Source organism: Crocuta crocuta, unplaced genomic scaffold (assembly GCF_008692635.1).
Source record: "Crocuta crocuta isolate KB4526 unplaced genomic scaffold, BGI_CrCroc_1.0 scaffold186, whole genome shotgun sequence".
In the NCBI taxonomy this organism is placed as follows: domain Eukaryota; kingdom Metazoa; phylum Chordata; class Mammalia; order Carnivora; family Hyaenidae; genus Crocuta; species Crocuta crocuta.
This window is the reverse complement of record NW_027551569.1, coordinates 4640628-4661374: the sequence shown is the minus strand read 5'-3', so window position 1 is coordinate 4661374 and position 20747 is coordinate 4640628. Positions and strand designations below refer to the sequence as shown.

Sequence of the window (20747 nt, the reverse complement as noted above, 5' to 3'; positions counted from 1 at the left end):
GCGCCCGTGGGCCGAGGCAGAGGGCCAATCTTTCCTCCTCCGGCGCCGATGCAGCCGCCGGGAGCCCGTTCCTGGCGGGGCACCCCGCCACCCGCACCCCCGGGGAGCTCGGGGAGTCCTCACCTGGCGAAGAGCACGGTGCCATGCTCCAGAGGGCTGCGGCTCACCGCCCGCCAGCTCTGCCGGATCAGCTCCGGCTCTGGGCGCTCCATGCTGGCCCGGGGACGCGGGGCGCGAGNAGGCCCCCAGAGCGCCCCGCCCCGCGCCGCCGGGCTGGGGCGCTTTAAAGCAACCGCGGCCCCCGCGCCCCCCCCTCCCCCGGCCGTCAAGGCGCTCATCTCTGGGCAACCAGCTGTGGCCAGGGACGACCTGGTGGCCTGGGAAATGCCCGGGCTTCATAGCTTAACAGAAATCGTCGAGCCTCTCTGGGCCTCAGGTTTTCGTCTGGAAACTGGTGATATTTCACCATTTGGTGGTGAGGGCACCCAGGTGAACATGATCACCTTAGGAGGCTCTGCATGCGCCACCTCTCCACAAGCTTCCCTGGGGCGCTACCCAGAGGCGTTAGCGTTTGACCCCCTCGGCACAGGTTCTCCTCTCTTCCGCCCGGAAGTCGGATCAGGGGATCCCCAGCACCTGCCTGTGTGAACAGGCCCGGGCTGGAGAGGCTCCCTGCCCTAGCTCTGGGTCTAGGCATCTGTATGCCCCCCGTCCCTGTACATTGGGGGCCACCAGGGCTCTCAGCCTTAGGGACAGGACCAAGACCGCAGCCATTTCCAGGCAGGCCTGGGAGCTCTCGAAGCAGCATCTCTAGCAATCTGTGAGCTCCAGTTCTACCGCTGGCTCTGCTTGCTCAGGGCCCGGTCTGGGATGCAGCAGCTGTGACCACTGCAATACCCGGACATTGAGGGAGTTAGGCGCCCACATGCTATTCCACGACTTTCAATAGACTTTTAACATTTTTAAACAGAAGTAAGACTTCATTCTCTAAATTGAAGTTCAGGTAGTGGGATTTCTCGCTTGCCATTCACAGTGTGAGGCTGACCACTTGTCAGGGCTGAGCCTTTCTCTTTTAAGCACCAAAGCCCCCCCCCCCCCCCCATTTAAAACCCTCCTTTATCTTTTGCTGCCTCGGAGCCCGGCTCCTCCCAGCCTGCCTACTTCTCTTTCAGGGTCCTCAGTGTCCGGGAAGGGGGCAGAGTAGTGAGGTCTCCAGGGACCTTTGGCCCACCTCATTTCGTTCCATGGGTACAAAGTAGTGTCATGGTCATGAATAGGGCCAGTGGTCATGAACAGCCAGCGGCTCCACGCCCAGGGGTTTGTGGGGTACATTCTATTCCTCTCTTCCCCATCTCCCCACACATCTCTGGGATCTCTGGGCTGAGCAGGAGAGCCAGGCTATAAGGCCTGGCTTGTGTCCTAAAGAGTCCGAGATCGGCGACTAGATTTCTCATTCGGTGTCCCATGACCCTGCAGCCAGGTCAGCAGGTCATGGGGGAGAAGTCCATATTATGTCTCTGGTGACCTTCACCTTTCGGTGCCCAGATGCCTTGTGCTCTGTGCAGGCTACCTGGCCTATCTAAGGCTTCCCAGTCTACCCAGTTTGCACTTCCTGGCAATAGTCTGTACTTGGGAACTTCTTGCTTCCTTTCTCCTTTGGGAGAAAGTCTGGGTCTGATAAGTTAGTGGCAGTTAATGGTTTTAGCTGGTAAGTGGTGGAGTCAGCACTCACTCTGCCTTTCTAGAGCCAGGAGAAGGGGGCTACGTGCACTGTACTCCCTGCTTCCTTGGGAAAAAAGGCTTTAGAANGGGGGGGGCGGGGAGAGGAAGCTCCAGGAGACAGAGGGTCTGAGTCCGTATCTGAGGGGCTGAAGAAGTTCACAGGACCTCCCCTCCTTGCCTGGGATCTGCCATGACTCAGCCAGGAGGTTCTAACGGACAGAGCTGAGTGCTGTCACTGAGTGGACTGTCACAGTAGACAGTGACGGAGCGCACCTGTCCCAACTCCGTGCAAGTCTCTTTGCATCATTTACTCTTTGTCCTCACAATATCTCTACCAAGAAGGTACCATTGGTTATAATCTTGTTATACTGTTGAGGAAGCAGAAGCCCAGGGGATCGGTAACTAGCTCCAGGTCACGTAGCTGTCAAGGGAGGGGTCAGGATTTGCCCTCAAGTCTGACTCCAGCCTATCCTCTGCACCTCCGTGCTCCTCTGCCTTCTTCACTTTAATGGACTGTGACCAACATCTGTGTCCATAGTTCAGACCAAGCCAAGGTGACTGGGTCTGGGTCTGTGGTTATTTGACTGGTGTGCTGGTGCTGGTATACTGAAGCTGGCTCTTCGATGGCCTCTGAGGGCCAATGGTGTGCATCGATCTTCCCAAATTCTTTTAGTGGCGTCAGGTTGCCAGCCTGACGTGGGCCACATGGAGAATACGTATACCGTGGGAAGGGGCAAGGGCTATGATCAGGCCTTTCTTCCCTCCCAGGAAACCACTGGTCTGGGTGCACCAGGAAACACGGGGCCTGGATGTGCTGTGGATGCGTGAAGCAGAATGCACAAAGGAACATGCTAGATCTGGATGCCTCAGAGCTGAGTCCAGGCCTTCTCCCTGGGGATCCAGGGCTGCCTGTTGCTCTGGGAAGGTGCTTCTATCCCAGGACCAGGCTGGAGAAACAGAAAAAATCCCAACTTGGTGCCCCATCATGGCCCTGCTATTAACTAATCATAAGAGTTTAGGCAAATAATTTAATCTCTCGTGGGCAGAGTGGAGACAAAACCAGCATTGACTTCCCAGTGCCTCTGTGAGGATGAAGTGTCACTGATGGGTCGGCGCTTGGCAAACTAAGCTGTGCCAGTCGGGAGTGTTTGGTCCCTTCCTAAGCTGCCTGGACTCGGCATTCTCTGTCCTCTGAAGATCTGCACGCCACCCTCCCTGCCTCCTCCAGCTGCTCTTGTCCCAAGGGGGAGAAGGGAGGGGAGTCAGGCTGCCCCCACCAAACAGGGCAGTGCCACTCCTCTCCACACGTCAGCACTCACCTCCCGACCTCCCGATGACCCTCACCGTCACTATCACTCCCGGTAACAGAAGACCCCCCGCCAAGATGGGGCCTCTGGATGGCAGCTGCTACAGGGCTGAGCCGCCGGGCTGGGCCGCACAGGTGCCTCAGACGTGCCCTCTTTCTGCCCACTCTCCATGCCCTACCATGTGGCAGGCTACAAGAGAAAAGGGTCCAGCTCCCTACTTAACTTTGGAATAAGTTTAAATAAATCAAGAGAACAACCCACATTACTCAACCTTGTACGTGGGAGGGCCAAAGGTCCCTTGGGGTGTGGGGCTCACCTGCCCAGCCAGGGCCTGTGCGGGAGCTAGAATGGCCTCAGACACTGAGACACAGTGGAATGGTTCTTGCACTCAAAATATTCCTCTCTTTCTGGGAGCCCGAGGGAAAGTCAGAATCAATTAAGGACAAGAACACCATGGCTTTCAAAATAAGAGCTATTTATTACAAAAGTAAATGGCCTCTGATTATCTGTGGAAACTTTTTTTAAATATAAAATTGTGGCTCAAGAAGCTGGCTGGAGGGGCTGCTAACGAACACGCTCTTCCCCCACCAGGGCATCCGTGGGGCAAATCGCATTTCTGCCGACCCCCGGGCACTGGAGCCCATCCCCAGAGCACCACCGCGAGAGCCCTGCTCCCCCGCGCCTTCCAAAGACATCGCCCGAGTGCCTGCAGCTGCGCCCACCATACAGAGAAGGGTCTGCTCATCTGGGCTAAGAGGAAGCGGGGGCAGTGAGTGAGCAATTCTCTCATTGTCCGAACACAGTGGAAGAGACAGAGGAAGCTTCCTCTCCAGGTGGCCAAATTAGGAGGGAGCCCTGGGCAGGAAGCTGGCTGAGCTTTCTTCTTCCTCACCACCCTCAGCGTGGCTGCCCCTCTGGCTCCTTCGGGCTTCCTCCCTTCCAACAAGTCCCTGTTAGGAAAGAAGGTGCACGGGGACAGCAGCCACCTCCCTGCTGTCCTCGGGCCAGTGCTCTTCACTGAGGGGCGCGCACTGATCCCCGCACTGTCCCTGTCCTGCCAGGAGACCCCACTCAGATGGCTGTCCACACCCAGCTCAGGAGAAGCCAACTCTGCCTTCGGGGAGGAGAGACAGCGGTGTGGTGGAAAGGGCGAACAGAGGTTCTCCATCCCTGTTCTTTCCTTCCAGAAATGCAATTAAGCACGCGGCCCAGGCTGGCACACAGGCAGCACTTCCTGCCAGGGGAAGTCAAAAGGGCTGCAGCCCCGCGAGAGGGAGGTCATCACACCCCAGATCTAATTAACAAACCTGCCTTGCTTTTGACATTGCCGCATTTCCTCTATTAACATTAATGATGGCTGGTCCGAAAGGCTACGGATGGCCAGAAGCTTCCCTCCCCACCGCCCAGTAGGTAGCACAGCCTGTCCCTGGGACCAATTTCCAGTCTCCGTGGCAACCGCCTCCCAGAGATGCTCTAAAGAGCTCTGACCCTGTCAGAGTTGGTGGGGGCCACGGAGGAGAGAAGATGAAGTGAGGCAGAGCCTCATCATTAAACCTGGAAACATCATGTCCTCTGAGACAGAACAGTCTGTCAGGCACCGGTGGAAGGGAGGCAGGCTGAGGAGCTGGCCCTGGGCTGGTTCGGTTCTCACCCAAGGGTTTTCTTAATCTCTTCTATTTGGGGAGGAAGTGAAAGGAAGAGCTCTGAGCTGAGCTTCCTACTTGGGCTTTAAAGTGAGCAGAGAGTAGAAGCTTTGCTGCATTTCTCGGTGCTCTGGGTCTTTGGGGAAAGCAATTAGTGAAAGTGACACAGAGAAAAGGGGATGAAATGGAAATGGGAGTCAGCAGGGGAAGACTGGAGAAGCACAAATAAGGAACACCTCAGGAGTGATGGGAACGTCACGCTGGACGGGCCACGCTGCCCCCTGGGACCCCACACCAGCACCACAGATCCCCGCCCTGCTACCCTTCGGCCTCGGCTGCTAAGAAAGGGGCCCCAAAGGCTGTCCCAGCCATCAGGAGAATGCGTTTGTGCCACCCTCGCAGCCAGGCCGGGTGCGGAGGGAAAAGGATGGACAGCGAGCAGCTGCGGCAGGCGGACCGTGCGAATGAGCACAGGCAGCCAAGGATAATGCCATTCCTCCCCCCAGCCATTGCCATCGTGGGGTGCTCCCTGAGAGCGAGGGCCCCGGGGCTGGTAAGCTCTGCGCTGCCTCGCTCTGGAGCCCAGTCCTCTGTGCACCTGCTGCCACAGAGGAGACTTCCCAGCAGCTGCCCCCTGGGGAGGCAGCTGGGAGGCCGGCCCTGCAGCTCAGAGATGCTCTGCTGTTTGCTGGGAGGAAGGCAGTTCCGCTTGAAGGGTCCCCATCGGCTCTGCCCCTGCTGATTTCCCAAAGTGCGGCCGGTGAGCTCAGCCTTCTTGGAGGTCAGAGAACTTATGATGGCTCTTACTGTCAAATCAAATCCAGTGTGACAGAAAATACCAGAAAATACTACTGTAGCCCTGGACTATTCCTTAGAGTTTATGACACTCAGCTGTCCACAGTCAGTATTCCACAGGCGTATGGACGCATGTACCCTCACACCCCCGCACACACCCCTCCTTATGTTGCACGCTTGGGGAAACGGGCCCGAGAGGCAGTGTCCTCTGTTGCCGGGCCATTCCCAGTGGTGGGGCCTCTGCAGACAGAGCCGTGGCTCTCCCTAGCGCTGGGCAAAGTTCCGGGTGTGCTCCCAGACCTCGGTCCTGGCAGACAGCAGAATTCCTCAGGCTCCTTGGGCAGCCTGGCCCACAGCTGGGAGGGTCCAGTTACTGGCTGCACAGCTGGTTGTCCCAAGAAAGTTCCTGGACTCAGGCTGAAGTCCTTGCAGCAGCCTCCTCAAAAGTCCCATGATTCCAGCCACCTCAGTCCTGCCATGGGGCTTCGGGGATCCTGGGCTAGGGGACCGACCATCCCATAAGCCAGAGGGTGGAAGAGGTAGAAGCTGTGAGAGAGAATCCAGAGGGAGGCAGCTGTCATCCAGTGCCTCAGCAGCAGCAAGCGGCCCTACAGATCCACAGATCCTTGAAATTCAGCTTCCCCCGCCCACTGGAGTTCGTTAGGTCTCTTCCACCTACAAGATCCGCTTGTTCTTGTCACCACAGTCTGTCTGGGTTCGCCATTTGGGCACACTGTCGCCTGAGAGCTTAGCAGATGTTGACTTAATGACAATGAGGGAAAGGGCTCCTCCCAAGAGGCCCCAGGGAGAGACCAGCCCAGGGGGTCTGGTCATGGCTGTTTGGCTCAGAGTGTTTGTTAAAATGTGCATGTGCTCTCAGGCCACAGGCCCACCATTTGCAGTTCATGCTTTAATGCTGCCTCCCTGGTCCCTAAAGGCTAGTGATTCTCAACAGGGGTTCTGTGAGACTGGCAAGAAGGTGGGGAGATGAGGGGGGCTTGCCAAACAATACCCTCCTTCCAGATATTCTGAGCCACAGCCCCCACGACTCCCCCCACCCTCTCCCTCCAGAGCTGTCTGTTCGGGAGCCACCATGACACAGAGGCAGCCATGCTCGTATAAAGGCTGGGACCCACTGGCAAAACGGAAGAAAGCAGTTAGCCTCAGTTTCTCTTATCCGGCTGCACATTAGGGTCACCTAGGGAGTTTTGAAAAATGGAATCAGAGCCTCTAGGGGGGAGGAGCCAGGCATCAGAGTGCTTTAAAAGCACTCCTCAGGGGATTCTAAAATGCACCCAGGGCAGAGGCATCGGACTTGGGGGCAGAGAGTGGGGGGCGGCAATGCACAGAGCAGGGGTGCTCACCTATAGGCAGTTCCCAGGAGCAGGCCCAGGTTCCCCACCACATAGAGGCCCCTGGCCAGGGAGGAGGAGGCCAGGCTCCAGGCCCCAAGCCGCAGGAGAGTGTCCCACAGAATGCCTAAGGGGAAGAGAAACCTAGCACCAGCATGTCAGAGGCTGATTTCAGGGAGGCAGCACAAAGGGGCCACTCCAGGTCAGGAAGTGGGGGAGATCCCCCCCCTCCCATCAGTGCTGCTCCCCTGCCCCTCTCCCCCAGGTCCAGGTAGGCAGTGCTGACCTGTCAACATGCTGGAGAAGAGCATGGCGGGGAAGTAGTGGTGGAAGTAGAGAATCCGGCCCATCAGGAAGAATGGGAAGTAGTGGAGAACCCAGCCGAGCAGGAGCTGACCACCGCCTCGCAGCAGGACCTGGGACAGCCCTGGGCGCCAAGCAGCACAGCCCAGGTCAGCACCCTGGGAGGGGGCAGAGACCCCGGATCTCTCCAGCTCTGCCCTCCACCCCTGCTGTGCAACTAGCCCGGGCCTGCCTTCCCTCACCTGGAGCTCACGGAGCAAGCCCAGGCAGCTGGAAGAGAGGAGTCACTGCCCTCCAGAGCCTTGCACGTTACTGCTCCCCACTCGGGCAGGTCTTGGCACCCATGCAGGTGCACCAGACACCAGCAGGAGGCAGCCTAGCCTCTAAAGAAACCATGATGCTCACACCCCACAGACAGCTGCCCCCATCCCACCTCCGTCTCCCATATCTGTGCTGCCACACAGATGTTTGCAGTGGCTGACAGGGTGGAGGTGAAGTTGGAGATGAGGATCAGGGGGTCAAAGTGGGTCTAAGACAGGCGGTTCACAGAGGGAGCAGCACAGGGGGTAAAAAGAGCCTGTGGGACATCTCAGGGGCTGCAGTCCGTGCCCTAGGGGCTCCTCCCTACCCCACTAGAGGACGCTAGGGGATGGGGCGCAGAACAGGGAGGAGGCAGAGGAGAGAAGGTGGGCAGCTCTCTACAGAGTGTAAAGGTTAAAAGTGAAGGCTCTGGGGGCACCCAGAAGGCCCTTCTCCCTGCTCTCATGCTCTGTCTCTCAAATAAAAGAGTGAAGGCTCTGAAGTTAGATTGCTTGGGTTTGAATCTCAGCTCTACACTTCCTAGTACATGTCCTGGGACAAGTCTCTTCTCTTTGTGCCTTTGCTTCCTAATCCATAAAATGGGGGTAGGAATGTCCTACTCTACAGGACTGTTGGGAGGATGGGCATTTGGTGACCGAGCTTTAAAAAGCAAAGGCAAAGGGAAGGAGTGGGGGTGAAGGCAGACTGGCCCAGCAGCAGTGCAGGCCCCGGCCAGCAGGCAGGTCAGGGGAGGGAGAGCCCAGGGGTCCCGACCTTCCACCTCCGCAGGCAGGTGTGCCCCTCTCTGCACAGCTACAGCGATGGCACTCCCCACAACGAGGTAGAGGGCAATGCTCAGCAGATTCAGCCACCAAACCACCTGCGTGGGAAGATGAATGGGCAGGTGAGAGGAGAGCCACAGCCCCCCAGGGGTCCAGGCAGACCGTCTATGCAGGGAGAGGGCTGGACGCTCACCGGGTTGCCGAGCAGATACACACGGAAGTCGGTGTCATTGATCCCTGAGAAGCGCAGGCCCTGCGGGGCAGAGGACACCCTGCTGATCCACGGCCCGGTGCATCCCAGCCACATGTGCTCCGGGGGAAGGAAGACCAGTTCCCCTTCACCTGAGCCTGGGCAGGAGGCTCAGAAACTGCCAATTCTACATGAGCTCTCTGGGAAGTCGTGTCAGAATCAGGACAAAAAACAGAGCCCTGTCGCCAGCCACCTCATGCCAGCTAAGGCCTTGCCTAGTTACCCCAGCTCACCTCACCAGACCAAGTCTCAGTGATCTGTTTTTTGGCTCCATTTCCTGGGAGAAGCTCTAGCCTTGAGCCCTACCTGATAGTTGATAGGCCAGTGCCAGGGTTTGGACGTGAACTCATTGTCCTTGGGTTTGAGACCATTGTTCCCCTGCAGGAAAATGGCAAAAGGAAGCAAGTCAGGGAAGAGACCTAGAGAGCTGACAGAAGTGTGAGCGACGGGCATCTCTGACATGTGGCCAAGTGTCCAGAGAAACCCCTCCCTGCAGGGAAGTCAGGTGCTCGTTCTCAGGCACTGTTCACCTGCCCAACACGCAAGCCTCCATTTCCATCAGAGGCAGTCCGTTCAGACCACTGTGCTTGAGAGAAAAGAGAATGAGAGACTTGCTTCCTATGAGCACAAAACACACACCCATTCTTCAGACCGGGGAGAAGGTGTCAAGAGGGCTAGTGGGAAACACAAAATCGGGCCAACTTACTTGTCCCCTTAGGAGGTCAGTTTCAAACCCAAAACCAGAAAGTCTGCTGAGTTCCCGGACTTGGAAAAAGTTACTTTAGCCTAGTGCTTCTCAACTTTTTTTTTCATTACTGCCCCTTCTGGGACTTTTTTAGACATTTTTTTCCTAAATGCCTCCAATGCCATTTTAATAACACAACGATACTGTAAATATGTTTATATACTGGGTGACTGCCTATGCTTCATACATGAAAAAGTTCAGGGTTTTTTTGTGCTCCAAGAACACATTTTACCCTCTGGGCAAAAATGGGAGTGATATTACCCCAGTTGAGAATGCATACTTTAGCCTGAAGGACCAAGGTTCAGCCCCTTTAATCCAGTCGCTAAGACTGTCCAACAACCTGCCTCTACATGGCAAAATCAGGGCTTTTCAAAGGCAAGAAGGAAAGGATCAGGACCCTGGATACTAAGCACCAGGTCTGGTGTCAGCCTCATTACCAGAACAAATTGAGGAGGCACTTCCTGCGAACAACGGTAAGGTGCTGTGAGTTAGGGCAAGGTTTTCCATTGAAGGGCCTCCGAATGAGGAATGAATCAACCTGGACCCTAGAGGAGCTGTGGAGGGAAATGAATTCCTTCAAACCAGCACAGTTCAGTCTCAGACTCGAGGACTCCAGCCAGAGCTATAACAAACCAGGGCCATCCTATTCACTACATTAATCTCAGAAATCTAGCTCCTTTCCTAAACCAAGAAATGGAAGGAAGGAAAAGTCTGTAACCATTACAGGCATCTGCGTTTGTGCATTGTTCTCTATGCTTACCATCTAGGGAGGGCTCGTCCTAGCCAACCTCAGTGGACGAGGCAGCCTTCTCTGCACAGGACTCACGCTCTCCACTCAGCTGGGAGAAAAGCCCTCTCCTGTGCAGTTTCCATCATCTGACTATTCTGATCCCTCTCCCCATTCTGACTCTCCATTGGTTGAGTAAGAAAGCTCCCATATGCCCTTTTACTCTTTGGCTCTACCTCTTAAATAATGAAAGAAGAAACAAGACTATTTAGCCTTAGTCTTAAAATTCTACCCAGACCAGGACACCTGGGTGGCTCAGTTGGCTGGGCAACTGACTCTTGATTCCGGCTCAGGTCATGATCTCACGGTTTGTGATATCAAGCCCCATGTCAGGGTCCATGCTGACAGTGAGGAGCCTGCTTGAGATTCTCTGTCTCCCTCTCTCTCTGCCCCTCCCCCACTCATGTGCATACACAAGTGTGCACGCTCTCTCTCAAAATAAAGAAATAAAACTTAAAAAATAAAAATAAAAAAAATTCTACCCAGACCTAGAATGATATTTTGACTGACAGACGCATATGCAAAAGAGCTATGTTATCAGGCCACAGTGACAGTTACAAGCAGAGAGTCAGGGAAGAAGTGACCTAGAGATCACTTAATGTCAAGTCATCGTCTCACGATGTGCAGAAATGACAAAATTTGCACACTCAAGATGTGCAGAAATGACAAAATTTGAATTTTTTAATTTAACCTGGTGAAAGAAGTCAAGTATATTTACTGAGGCCTGCTTATATAATCACTTCCAGGAAAGTCCACTTAACAATGGCTCAGCAGGGGAAAAATAACAGTCACTACACCTTTCAGCAACCCTGTGGGCGGAGTGATAAGCACACACCGGGCTTGAGCTACAGTGATGCTTAAACACCATTTCCACAGAACACTGGTTTTCCCTAAACCAGAGGAAAGGGGGTCTCTCCTAAACATCCACACTGCAGCAAGGGTTCTCTAAAGCCCCAGGGAGATGTTAGGCTAATGGGTAGAACTTTCTCAACCTAAAGATCTCAGTTGTTCTCACTCCTTTGAGCTACGACTGTTGTCAGATACTAATGATGGAGAGTACAAACAAAGAATCTTGCAAAACCTGCAAAAGACTCAGTCAGGCCCCCTACACAGTTCCCATGTCCAGGAACTTGAGTGGGCTCATGATGGGGATTTTATGCTGCAGATAAACACCATGCTCAGATCAGCTATCCATCCTAATTCATTTTATCTTCAGATGATGGAATGAACTATTGATGTCTCATGATCTTCAAAGCAAGAGCACTCTGGCTTTCAGGAGCTCTGCCTTTGAACAGATTTGAGAAGCACTTAGAAGTGGAAGAGTGTAGGGGCGCCTGGGTGGCTTAGTCGGTTAAGCGTCCGACTTTCGCTTAGGTCATGATCTCGCGGTTCGTGGGTTTGAGCCCCGCGTCGGGCTCTGTGCTGACTGCCAGCTCAGAGCCTGGAGCCTGTTTCAGTCTGTGACTCCCTCTCTCTCTGACCCTCCCCTACTCATGCTGTCTCTCTCTCTCCTAGAAATAAATAAAACATTTAAAAAAAAAAAAAAAAAGAAGTGGAAGAGTGTAGCAGTAACCAGCACGGACTCTGCCAGCCTGCCAGCCTGGCCCTGAAGCCTGGACCCACCCCTTACATTTAGCTGTTGACCCTGGGCAGCTTAACCTCTCTGTGCTTCAATTCCTTCATCTGTCAACTGGGGACAAGAGAACTCCATGGGACTGTAATGACTACTGACTAAGTCAGTACCCATGCAGTGCTTAGAGTGGTGACTGGCACATAAGAACGACATACATGTGTGTTGGTGTCTGCTGTCATCATCATTATCACCATAACACCGTCATCATTCTGTGACAAGGGAAATGCCTTTGAAGACCAAGTAAACTACAGGTGAAGATCCTTTCAAAGTCCTCCCTGAGGGGGCGGTAGATCTATACCACAGCTCCTGATCTATGATGCAAATCTGCGGACCTCGAGAGCTCACAGAGGAATCATCCAATGGGAGGGGCCGCCGTACCCGGATCATCACCATGTGGGACTCCAGCAAGACCTCAGGAAAACTGGGCTGCAGCACATCCAGGCTGATGTTCGGCACTAGACAAAGAAGCGACAGAGAAGAACCTTGGTGGCACGTTCTCCCGGCTGTCCACGGCATGCACACTGCGGCCAGAGTCTGAGCGCAGCCTCCTGACGCTCTGGCTAACAAGTAGGTAAGAGTGTTGAGGAGACAGAAGAAAGCTTGGCCCAATTCTTGATCATCCCCCTTCAGCTTGTGCGAAGCACTCCTGAGGCACATGGAGAAACACAGAGGCCACACACAACGAGGCCTGTCCCCGGTGCGGCCACACTCTCGGCACCGTCACCCTTCATTATGGGACGGGTTCAAACACTGCTCTCCCTGCAAGGCAGTCTGTGAGCACAGGGGCCAAGTCCACCTCATTCACCAGTGTCTTCCCGGGGCCCCCAGTCCTCCCGTCATACTCACTAAAGAGTTGTTCAATTGGTTGATTAATTAGCTGGTTGGTTAAGTTAGGTAGTAAGAAGAATGTAAAAAGGGAAGCACAGAGAGGGGAAATCAAGCAAAAGCTTGAGAGCAGAGGTTGGGGAGGATAGATGATGAATCCAGAGACTCCCTGAGTTGACGATGACACTGAGGTCGAAATGTCAGACAGGAGCCTGGGAGTGTAGCTATGGGGCTCAGACTAAGGGCTGTGGCCGTCACTTTCTCTACAAGTGTTGGCTGGCTGTGGGGTGGGGAGGAGCTCTCCACAGGGGCATAAAGGGAAAGCACTAGTCTGCTCTAAGCCTTGAGGGTCGGAGGTACCCGTGGTGCAGGGGACAGAACAGTCCAGAAGGAGACAAGACAGGCAGACCTGCACTGCAGGCAGCAAGGAGAAGCGTTAAATCCAGAGAGCGGCAAGGAAAATGAGAAGAGGAAATTAGCTCTGTACCCAAGTGAAGTCACTGGTCATTTTAGGGAGAGTTTCAGGAAGACAGGAAGTTCACATGGATGGGAAGAAAAAGGAGCTACCTGTTGAGACAACTCGGATGAAGAGATTCAGTTTAAAAAAGGAAGGAAATGGCAAGAATGATACAAAGTGGCAGCAGAGTCTATAAAGGTTAATTTTTCTAAGATAAGAGTTACTTATAAATGTTTCCAGGAAGTAATCTCACTCACGTTTGGGATTGATATGGTCCTCCACATTCCAGACAGAGTTGAGGGTTTCCTTTAGGTATGGGGTGCAAGTAACCTCCAGCTGCTCCCAGCCCCTGTGAAAAGCAGTCACAGCAGTCTCTCAGAAGATGTGAAACTCACCAGATAGCACTGCTGAATCTCTTAAATTCATGGGACCTTGTTCTTTTCAACCCAGTGTCCATGCTTTTATCACCCTCACTCTTTCCATTTCATGATTATCACAGAAGTCATCTAGCATAGAGCATTCCCACTTTAGGAAGGTCCCGAGCAGTTAGAAGGTTCCAGCCAGATGAACAAACACTGAACTCTCAGAACACATAATACCAACGGAACTCTGGCGTTTTCTGCTCTGTAACACAGCTGATGCCTCTTCTCCCTCTATTTACCGCTAAAAATACGAAAACATGAGGAGTACCTGGGTGGCTCAGTTGGTTAAGTGTCCAACTTCAGCTCAGGTCATGATCTCATGCTTGTTAAGTTTGAGGCCTGCATTGGGCTCTGTACTGACAGCTCAGAGCCTAGAGCCTGCTTTGGATTCCGTCTCCATCTCTCTCTGCCCCTCCCCCCATACCCCCTTTCTCCACGCTCTGTCTCTCTCTCAAAAATAAATAAACATTAAAAAAAATATTTTTTTAAATACAAGAATATGAGGTAAACATTGACAATGAAGAAACAGAAGCTTCTGGTATACTGCTTGTACTGTGAAAGGAGAAGCATGAGCCTAATTAGGATATCAATACCCCAAAGACTCACCATTTGGGCAAGACCTTTCCCGAGGAGCCGAGCACACAACCTGTGACCAGATGGATAAGCCGAATTCGACTTCTCAGCACTTTGATCCGGTTTCCAAATTTTCTGTTTACAACCTCAATCCTCCAGAAATCATTGGAGTCTCCTGTCCCATTCTGCCACGTAAATCAAGGGAAAAATACAAAGAAAGCAAGATGACTTTAAAGATGGCGTGTCAGGAAAGGGAGATGGCCACCCTTTCAGATGCCACCATATCACAAAGGTCAAAGACTAAATGGGCCTCAGTGGATCAGGTGGGAAAGGAACAGGAGGGGCCAGGGAAATACCCCAAGTCATGCATATTCCTCAGCACTAACTACCATAACTTCTACAGCCTGCAGTCCAATTCTTCACTTCATGGGACTAGAGTTTAAATTCTAAACACATGTTTTTACTCTTAAATCAAACTCAAGACATCACCCTGAACCAACAGAAATAGATTTGGGCCATCTGCACCCGTTACTTGGCCATCTGGACACGCACTCATCTAAGCAAGAAAGGTCTGGCCTAGAGATTATACTTTAGAAATTAAGACACTTATGTCCAATTCTCCTCAGGAGATGCCTACAAGAAAAGATGGGTTGTGGCTCTAGTACTGGGGGCTGAACAAACAGAAAGAGGGTTGGGAAGTCCACCTAAAACCCAGAACCTTTACTGATTCTGCACCAAAGCCTCTGCAAGGGAACGTAAGATGGTCCTGAGTCTAGCTGCCCCCAAGTTGTTTTGTTTTCATATTACTCACCAAGCCATAAGTATAGAGCTTCTTCTATTAACGGCATCACCCCAAGGTAGTAAAAATCCCAAAATAACATGGTTATTAATATCCCCATGTTTTTAAGGATTTTTAAGTAATCCTTAAAAACAAAGCCAATGAAGATTTGGGATCTGACAAAGGATAAACTTCTTTATTCACCTAGCATCATATTGTGGATCCATGGCTTCTATGTCCAATGTGATTTTATTTTATATTATTATTTTCAAATGTTTACCTATTTTTGAGAGAGAGACAGAGACAGACAGACAGAGCGCAAGACAGGGGAGGGGCAGAGAGAGGAGACACAGAATCCGAAGCAGGCTTCAGGCTTCAAGCTGTCAGCACAGAGCTCGATGCAGGGCTTGAACTCACAAACCACAAGATCATGACCTAGCTGACGTCAAATACTCAACCAACTGAGCCACCCAGGTGCCCTCTCCAATGTGATTTTTAAAAAGACCCAAATAGTATTCATATGTGACATTTATTAAGTGTCAAAACATAAAAATGGCCTGGTTATTATGGGAGGAGAGAGACAAACAGAATCATAGGTTGCTTTTCCCACAGCAAACCTAGCCAAAAAGTTGCCAACGTTAACAGAGTCCCTGTACAGCCCCCAATCCTTAGGAACATTCCAGAATTCCAGGGAGGATGTGTTCTGCCACATGGCGCTGAGCCAGGCCCCACAAGTTTGTACATCCTGCTCACACTCCAGTTGCTCACTTACTATGCCATAGCCAGTGACCTGATAGTGCTTTCGGGTCAGGGGGGCCTCATGATAGTGACTGTGCAGGTTACGAGAAGTCCTAGAAGTTAAAAAAGAGAGAAATACCATTATCCTGGAAAAAAGAGACATCCAATGTCTTCTCTTTTACTAAGGATATTCAGAGTCCTCTGTTAGGGCAAGAAAAATTAGAATCTGAACTATGAAATCCAACACATCAGCAATGTCTTGCCTACTTACTTACAAGAAATATCCAGAGAATCAGAGAATTGCCCAAACCAGGCAGGACAGATGACAGGAATCCTGAACTACATGCCAAGAAAGGGGTTAACTTCAGCAGTCAGAGGGATGACATCATATTTGGAGGCTTTGAAGCACTTAGCTTGCCTGACTCATGAGGCAGCTTTGGGGAGAAGAAATTAAAATCTGTATTTTACACAAGCCTGAGCCAGGTAAGCCTCCTCTCTCCTGTTAACTCTTTCTACCCTCATTACCAGTTTTACAAAGGGGATATGTGGGGTAAGTGGGGGGATTAATTTAGCTTTTATTTACTTTGTGCCTTTTATAATAATTCTTACTTTTATCCACAATAAGAAATAAGTTAAGTGTTCATTATAAAAATTCTGTAAACTTCCAAAAATAAAACTTAACAATACATAACTTTTAATTTGTTAAAAAAATGAAATTTATTAAATAACTAAAAAAATTAGAAAGTATCCATAATCCTACCGGCTAGGGAAAAAAACAGTTTATAGATTTTCTATGTACATAATCCCTGATTTTTTTAAAAAAAATCTGTCCCTGATGATCCTCGTAGACATAATTTTTGCAGAGCTGCTTCTGCGGTCTATTGTTCCTGTTCACTCCTGCTCATGGTGCCCTATTTCCTTGTGTGCTTAGTTATTTTTTACTATGTACTACTCACTGTCACTGAAAAGCTATTTATGGGAATGGATGACAATGTATTTCCCAAAAGCAGATTTATATTTGCTTTTAGCCAGACACCTAGAAGATATTACCAGTCTGAGATGATGTTCATTTAAATTCATGGCCTAAAACCCTCCTACACATTGGTGGGAATGTAAACTGGTGCAGCTGCTCTGGAAAACAGTGTGGAGGTTCCTCAAAAAATTAATAATAGAACTCCCCTATGACCGAGCACTAGAACTGCTAGGAATTTACCCAAGGGATACAAGAGTGCTGATACACAGGGGCACATGTACCCCAGTGTTCACAGCAGCACTTTCAACAATAGCCAAAACATGGAAAGAGCCTAAGTGTCCATCAATTGACGAATGGATCAAGAAGATGTGGTTTATCTATACAATGGTATACTACATGGCAATGAGAAAAAATTATATCTGGCCAACGAGGATGAAACTACAATGAAATTGTAGCAACATGGATGGAACTTGAGGTTGTTATGCTGAGTGAAATAAGTCAGGCAGAGAAGGACAGATACCATATGTTTTCACTTATAAGTGGAACAGGAGAAACTTAACAGAAGACCATGGGAAAGAAGAAGGGGAAAAAATAGTTGGGGAGAGGGAGGGAGGCAAACCATGAGAGACTCTTGAATGCTGAGAACAAACTGAGGGCTGAGGGGGTGGGGGTCAGGGGAAAGGGGGGTGATAGGCATGGAGGAGGGCACTTGTTGGGATGAGCACTGGGTGTTATATGGAAACCAACTTGACAATAAACTATGAAAGAAAATAAACAAATAAATACATGGCTCTCCATATTGAGACCATCCAGATGAAATTAATTTGGGCCACAAATCCATGTGAGGATCAACTGGTAGTTACAACTTTCCAGGAACCAGAGATAGCTCCTCCTCACCCCTGCTCCCCCTGCTCAAGCCCTTTGGGGGTCCAAGTTTGGGGGAAGGATTACTTAATAAATTTACCACTTTGGTGAGCCTAGAGCTTTGAATTTACAACTCTTTCTCTCAAGGCAGACAAAACTAAAGATCGAAACTCAACATTGTGGGATCAAGGCAGAAGGGGCTGTAGCACCCCACTCATTTCTCTGGATTCCCACTTTTACTTAGATTCTGGCCTGGTAACTCCCTCCTGGCTTGTCAGCTCTTTGAGGCTTTAAGATATTTTCATATCATTCCAGCATTTTTAGTCATTTCCAATGAGAACATTGCTTAAATAAACTAGCTTGCCATATTCCCAGAAACGGACTTCTACGTCTTTCTAAAGGCAGCCACTTAAGAAGCTTTGGGTAACTCAAATATTTCTCTTTTTCCCTTCTAGAAGAAGGGAAACTGAGTGGTACCTTCAAAGTTCAAACTCCCCAAAGCCAAAACAGGTGGACAAAACTAGCCTGCTCATTTCCTCAGCCCGCATAGAATGGGTCTCCCATTCCAGCACAGCAACCTTGATCTATTTACTAGAGCCTCATCCAATCTGACTTCTGTTTATTTCTAGCTTAAAAGAACTCCTGCCTTGGTGCTCACACCACTCATTCATCCCAGACAGCAAATCTACTCACTCTTTGTGTTCGAGCCGGATGATGTCTCCATGTCTTACAAACTCCACTGGGGACGAAGGGTCCAGGGGATCTGCTGAGAAGAAACAAGCACTGGTATCTGAAATCATTCGCTCATTAGGCTAGTGGCAATTGCGGGCCTGTAGGTAAAGTTCTAGTACAACAGGGTATATTTTAGAGGTACAGACAGAGTGCTAGGAGAATAAAGAGAAAGGGCCCCTCACTGTCTCAGAGAAACACTTCAAAAGACTCTTAAAGGAGGGGAGAATTTTGTTAGGTGAACAAGTGGGGCACAGTTGTATGAAAGAACAAAACACGTTTGACCGATGTTAAATGGTTTCATATGAGTGGGCGATTGGGCAGGAAAGACAGGGGGAACAGGTGAAGGTATGAACAAGCAGGGCCAGGCGGTGTATGCCAGGCTGTGAAATGTGGCCTGTATCTGACAGGCACCGAAGCCCCCACAGGAGGATTTTTAAGCTGAGAAGTCAAATAATAATATTTTCCTTTTAGTAGAAATACAGTCTTCCAAAAATTAATTCCATGTAAACGACCATATGCCCAGCTTTCCTCAGAATCCAGTGTTAAACCCTACAAACTTTGCCAGTCATTATCTTGTCTCTGGCAACACACTTGCTAAGTGTGAAGCAAAGAAAATGATGAAGTAACAGAAAGGGACCACATCATTTAGAAGTCAAGAGCAATCAGGTCTAGCAAGGCAGTGATGATGACAAAGGAGCTGGCAGTAATCAGCAACACAAAAGGATCCTTGCAAACGTCTGTCCCAAATAGTGAGACACTAACACTCAAGGTCAGGAAAGAGAAATGTGCCGGAACAAATCATGAGCTCTAAAGAGAAACAGAATTCAAGTGTAGAGATGCCCATTCCTCTGTGGACATTAAGGTCTCTGAAAAAGATAAGCAAGGTAACAAAACAAGTCAATGGGAAGAGAAGTTTCATTTCACATGGATTTGGGAGGGTGGGGGCATTTACAGCCATCAAGAACACAAAGACCTAAATAAATAAAATCACAAATGAGAGAGGAGAAATAACAACTGAACCACAGAAATATCAACAATCATAAGAGAATATTATTTAAAAAAAAAACTACATGCCAACAAATTGGACACCTAGAAGAAATGGATAAATTCTTAGAAACAAACAAACAACTAAAAAAACACAAAGACCTTGGTCTATACGGCTCCCACTTCCCAAAGTGCCTATACCTCTCTGTCTTCACACAAAGCCATAGTTGCTTGGGTGAAATGCAACCACCCTAACCTAGAAGCCACATCGAAAAACAGATCAGAGATGTTCAAAGATTTGGTCAATGTCCACATAACTTTAGAAGTAAAGAGGTCTTGCCTTACAACCCCTCATCGGGATAGACCACTTACTAAGTTAATCCTGTTGGATGAAAACAATCAGTACTGGTATTATAACAGTATGGAGACAGACTGTGACCAGTGGTGTCATAACCAAGATTACTGAGGAGTAGGAGGCAAAGGCAGCGGTTGTGTGTGCCACATTTCTAGTCTCAAGATCACAGCAAGAAGAGGTGGGGAAAGGAGCAAGGAAGGGGAGTTTAGATGAACAGCTGCCTACCGCCACACAAAGGCTCAGGAGCAGCTGACTCAAGATAGGCTGAGCCAGGTGGTGTTTACTGAGGAGTCACAGAGAAAGCCTGTGACACAGGACAATCAGCAGGGGCTCAGAAGGTGAGCAGGAGATGCCCTCTGTTCTCTTCCTAGCTGTAGCAGAAGGCACAGCCTGCAGGTAGCTAGCTCCCTGACCAAAGAAAGATCCAGATATAGCCCATGTCATAAAGTCCTGAGAGCCCATTACGTGTGCTTCAGGGCAGCTCTGCCCAGGCCAGTCAGGGGCAGGCCAGCAGGTATTGAGTGAGGAGCTAAGCACCAGGCTAGCTAGACAAGCCCAGCAATGGGCCCTCAGATCAAGACAACTTGAGCTGCACCATATGTTAGGGTCTGCAAGGCTTGGTGTGCTCTCAGTTAGAAAGGACAGCAGCCACCATGTGCCCTCAGCTGGGGCTACTTGACTAGCCCCCGACAGCAAGTCCAGGCAGCCAGTTCTGGATTAAGCCTGAGCCTTGGCCCTGCTCTCTAACTTCAAAATGACAGCTGCCAAGAGTGAAATCTTATCTGTCTTGCTCACTGCTTATCTCCTATGCTCACAGCAGTGCTTAGAACATAGTAGGTGCTCAATAAATAGCTGTTGAACGGATCACTGAGATCAGTAAAGGTATTGCCCAAGAATGATCAGGAGAGCCCCCCTCTGTACCATTTGAAGGCATGAGAAACGTTAAAAGTGGCTCAGAGTGAGCAATAACACAGGAAACAGCAGTTCCCTACCATATTACCTGCATTTGTATTATGTTTCTTGATAATCCACAGGTTGTTGTAGTCCTTGTGCAAATAGGTGGTGACCTGAGGAGAAGGGGCGAGGGAAGGTGGGGGAGAATACCATCACTATCAGCACAGCCTCCGGACAATCAACAACCAATCAACATTGCCTAAGCCTCTTTCAGAAGCCCGAGCTGCCAATCTGAGGGCCGCCAACCTGAGGGCCGTGTTTCCCAATGGGGTTCAGAAGTACCACTGGTTAAGATTCTCTCTTTCCATCTGCATTTAGAGGTTTAGCCCACAACAGCCTTTTTGATTTGTCTCTGTCTCTTTCTGCATCTTGTCTTTAAAGTTTCAGCCTCCTAGGGGAGGAAGCATGGTACCTTGTATGACGTTGTCTCCAGCACACAAAGAGGAGTTAGTGCATTTTAAGAAGTAACTAAG

The 20747-nt window shown here is 50.3% G+C and overlaps 2 protein-coding genes across 2 annotated transcripts in view; both read right to left on the bottom strand.

Annotated features, from left to right (window-relative positions):
- The window catches only part of NGB (neuroglobin), a 4502-nt gene extending 4290 nt beyond the window's left edge, over window positions 1–212 (bottom strand). The window contains exon 1 of the mRNA XM_077750714.1: window positions 124–212. Within this exon, the coding sequence (XP_077606840.1) occupies window positions 124–212 (89 nt within the window). The remainder of the gene's footprint in view (window positions 1–123) is intronic.
- A 5325-nt stretch (window positions 213–5537) lies between these two features.
- POMT2 (protein O-mannosyltransferase 2) overlaps window positions 5538–20747 on the bottom strand; it is a 41837-nt gene continuing 26627 nt past the window's right edge. Inside the window, 12 exon segments of the mRNA XM_077750653.1 lie at window positions 5538–6013; window positions 6832–6946; window positions 7106–7246; window positions 8197–8302; window positions 8398–8457; window positions 8761–8832; window positions 11998–12074; window positions 13159–13250; window positions 13930–14081; window positions 15447–15525; window positions 17943–18012; window positions 20321–20387. Coding sequence (XP_077606779.1) covers window positions 5908–6013; window positions 6832–6946; window positions 7106–7246; window positions 8197–8302; window positions 8398–8457; window positions 8761–8832; window positions 11998–12074; window positions 13159–13250; window positions 13930–14081; window positions 15447–15525; window positions 17943–18012; window positions 20321–20387 — 1137 coding nt within the window. The 3' untranslated portion in view covers window positions 5538–5907.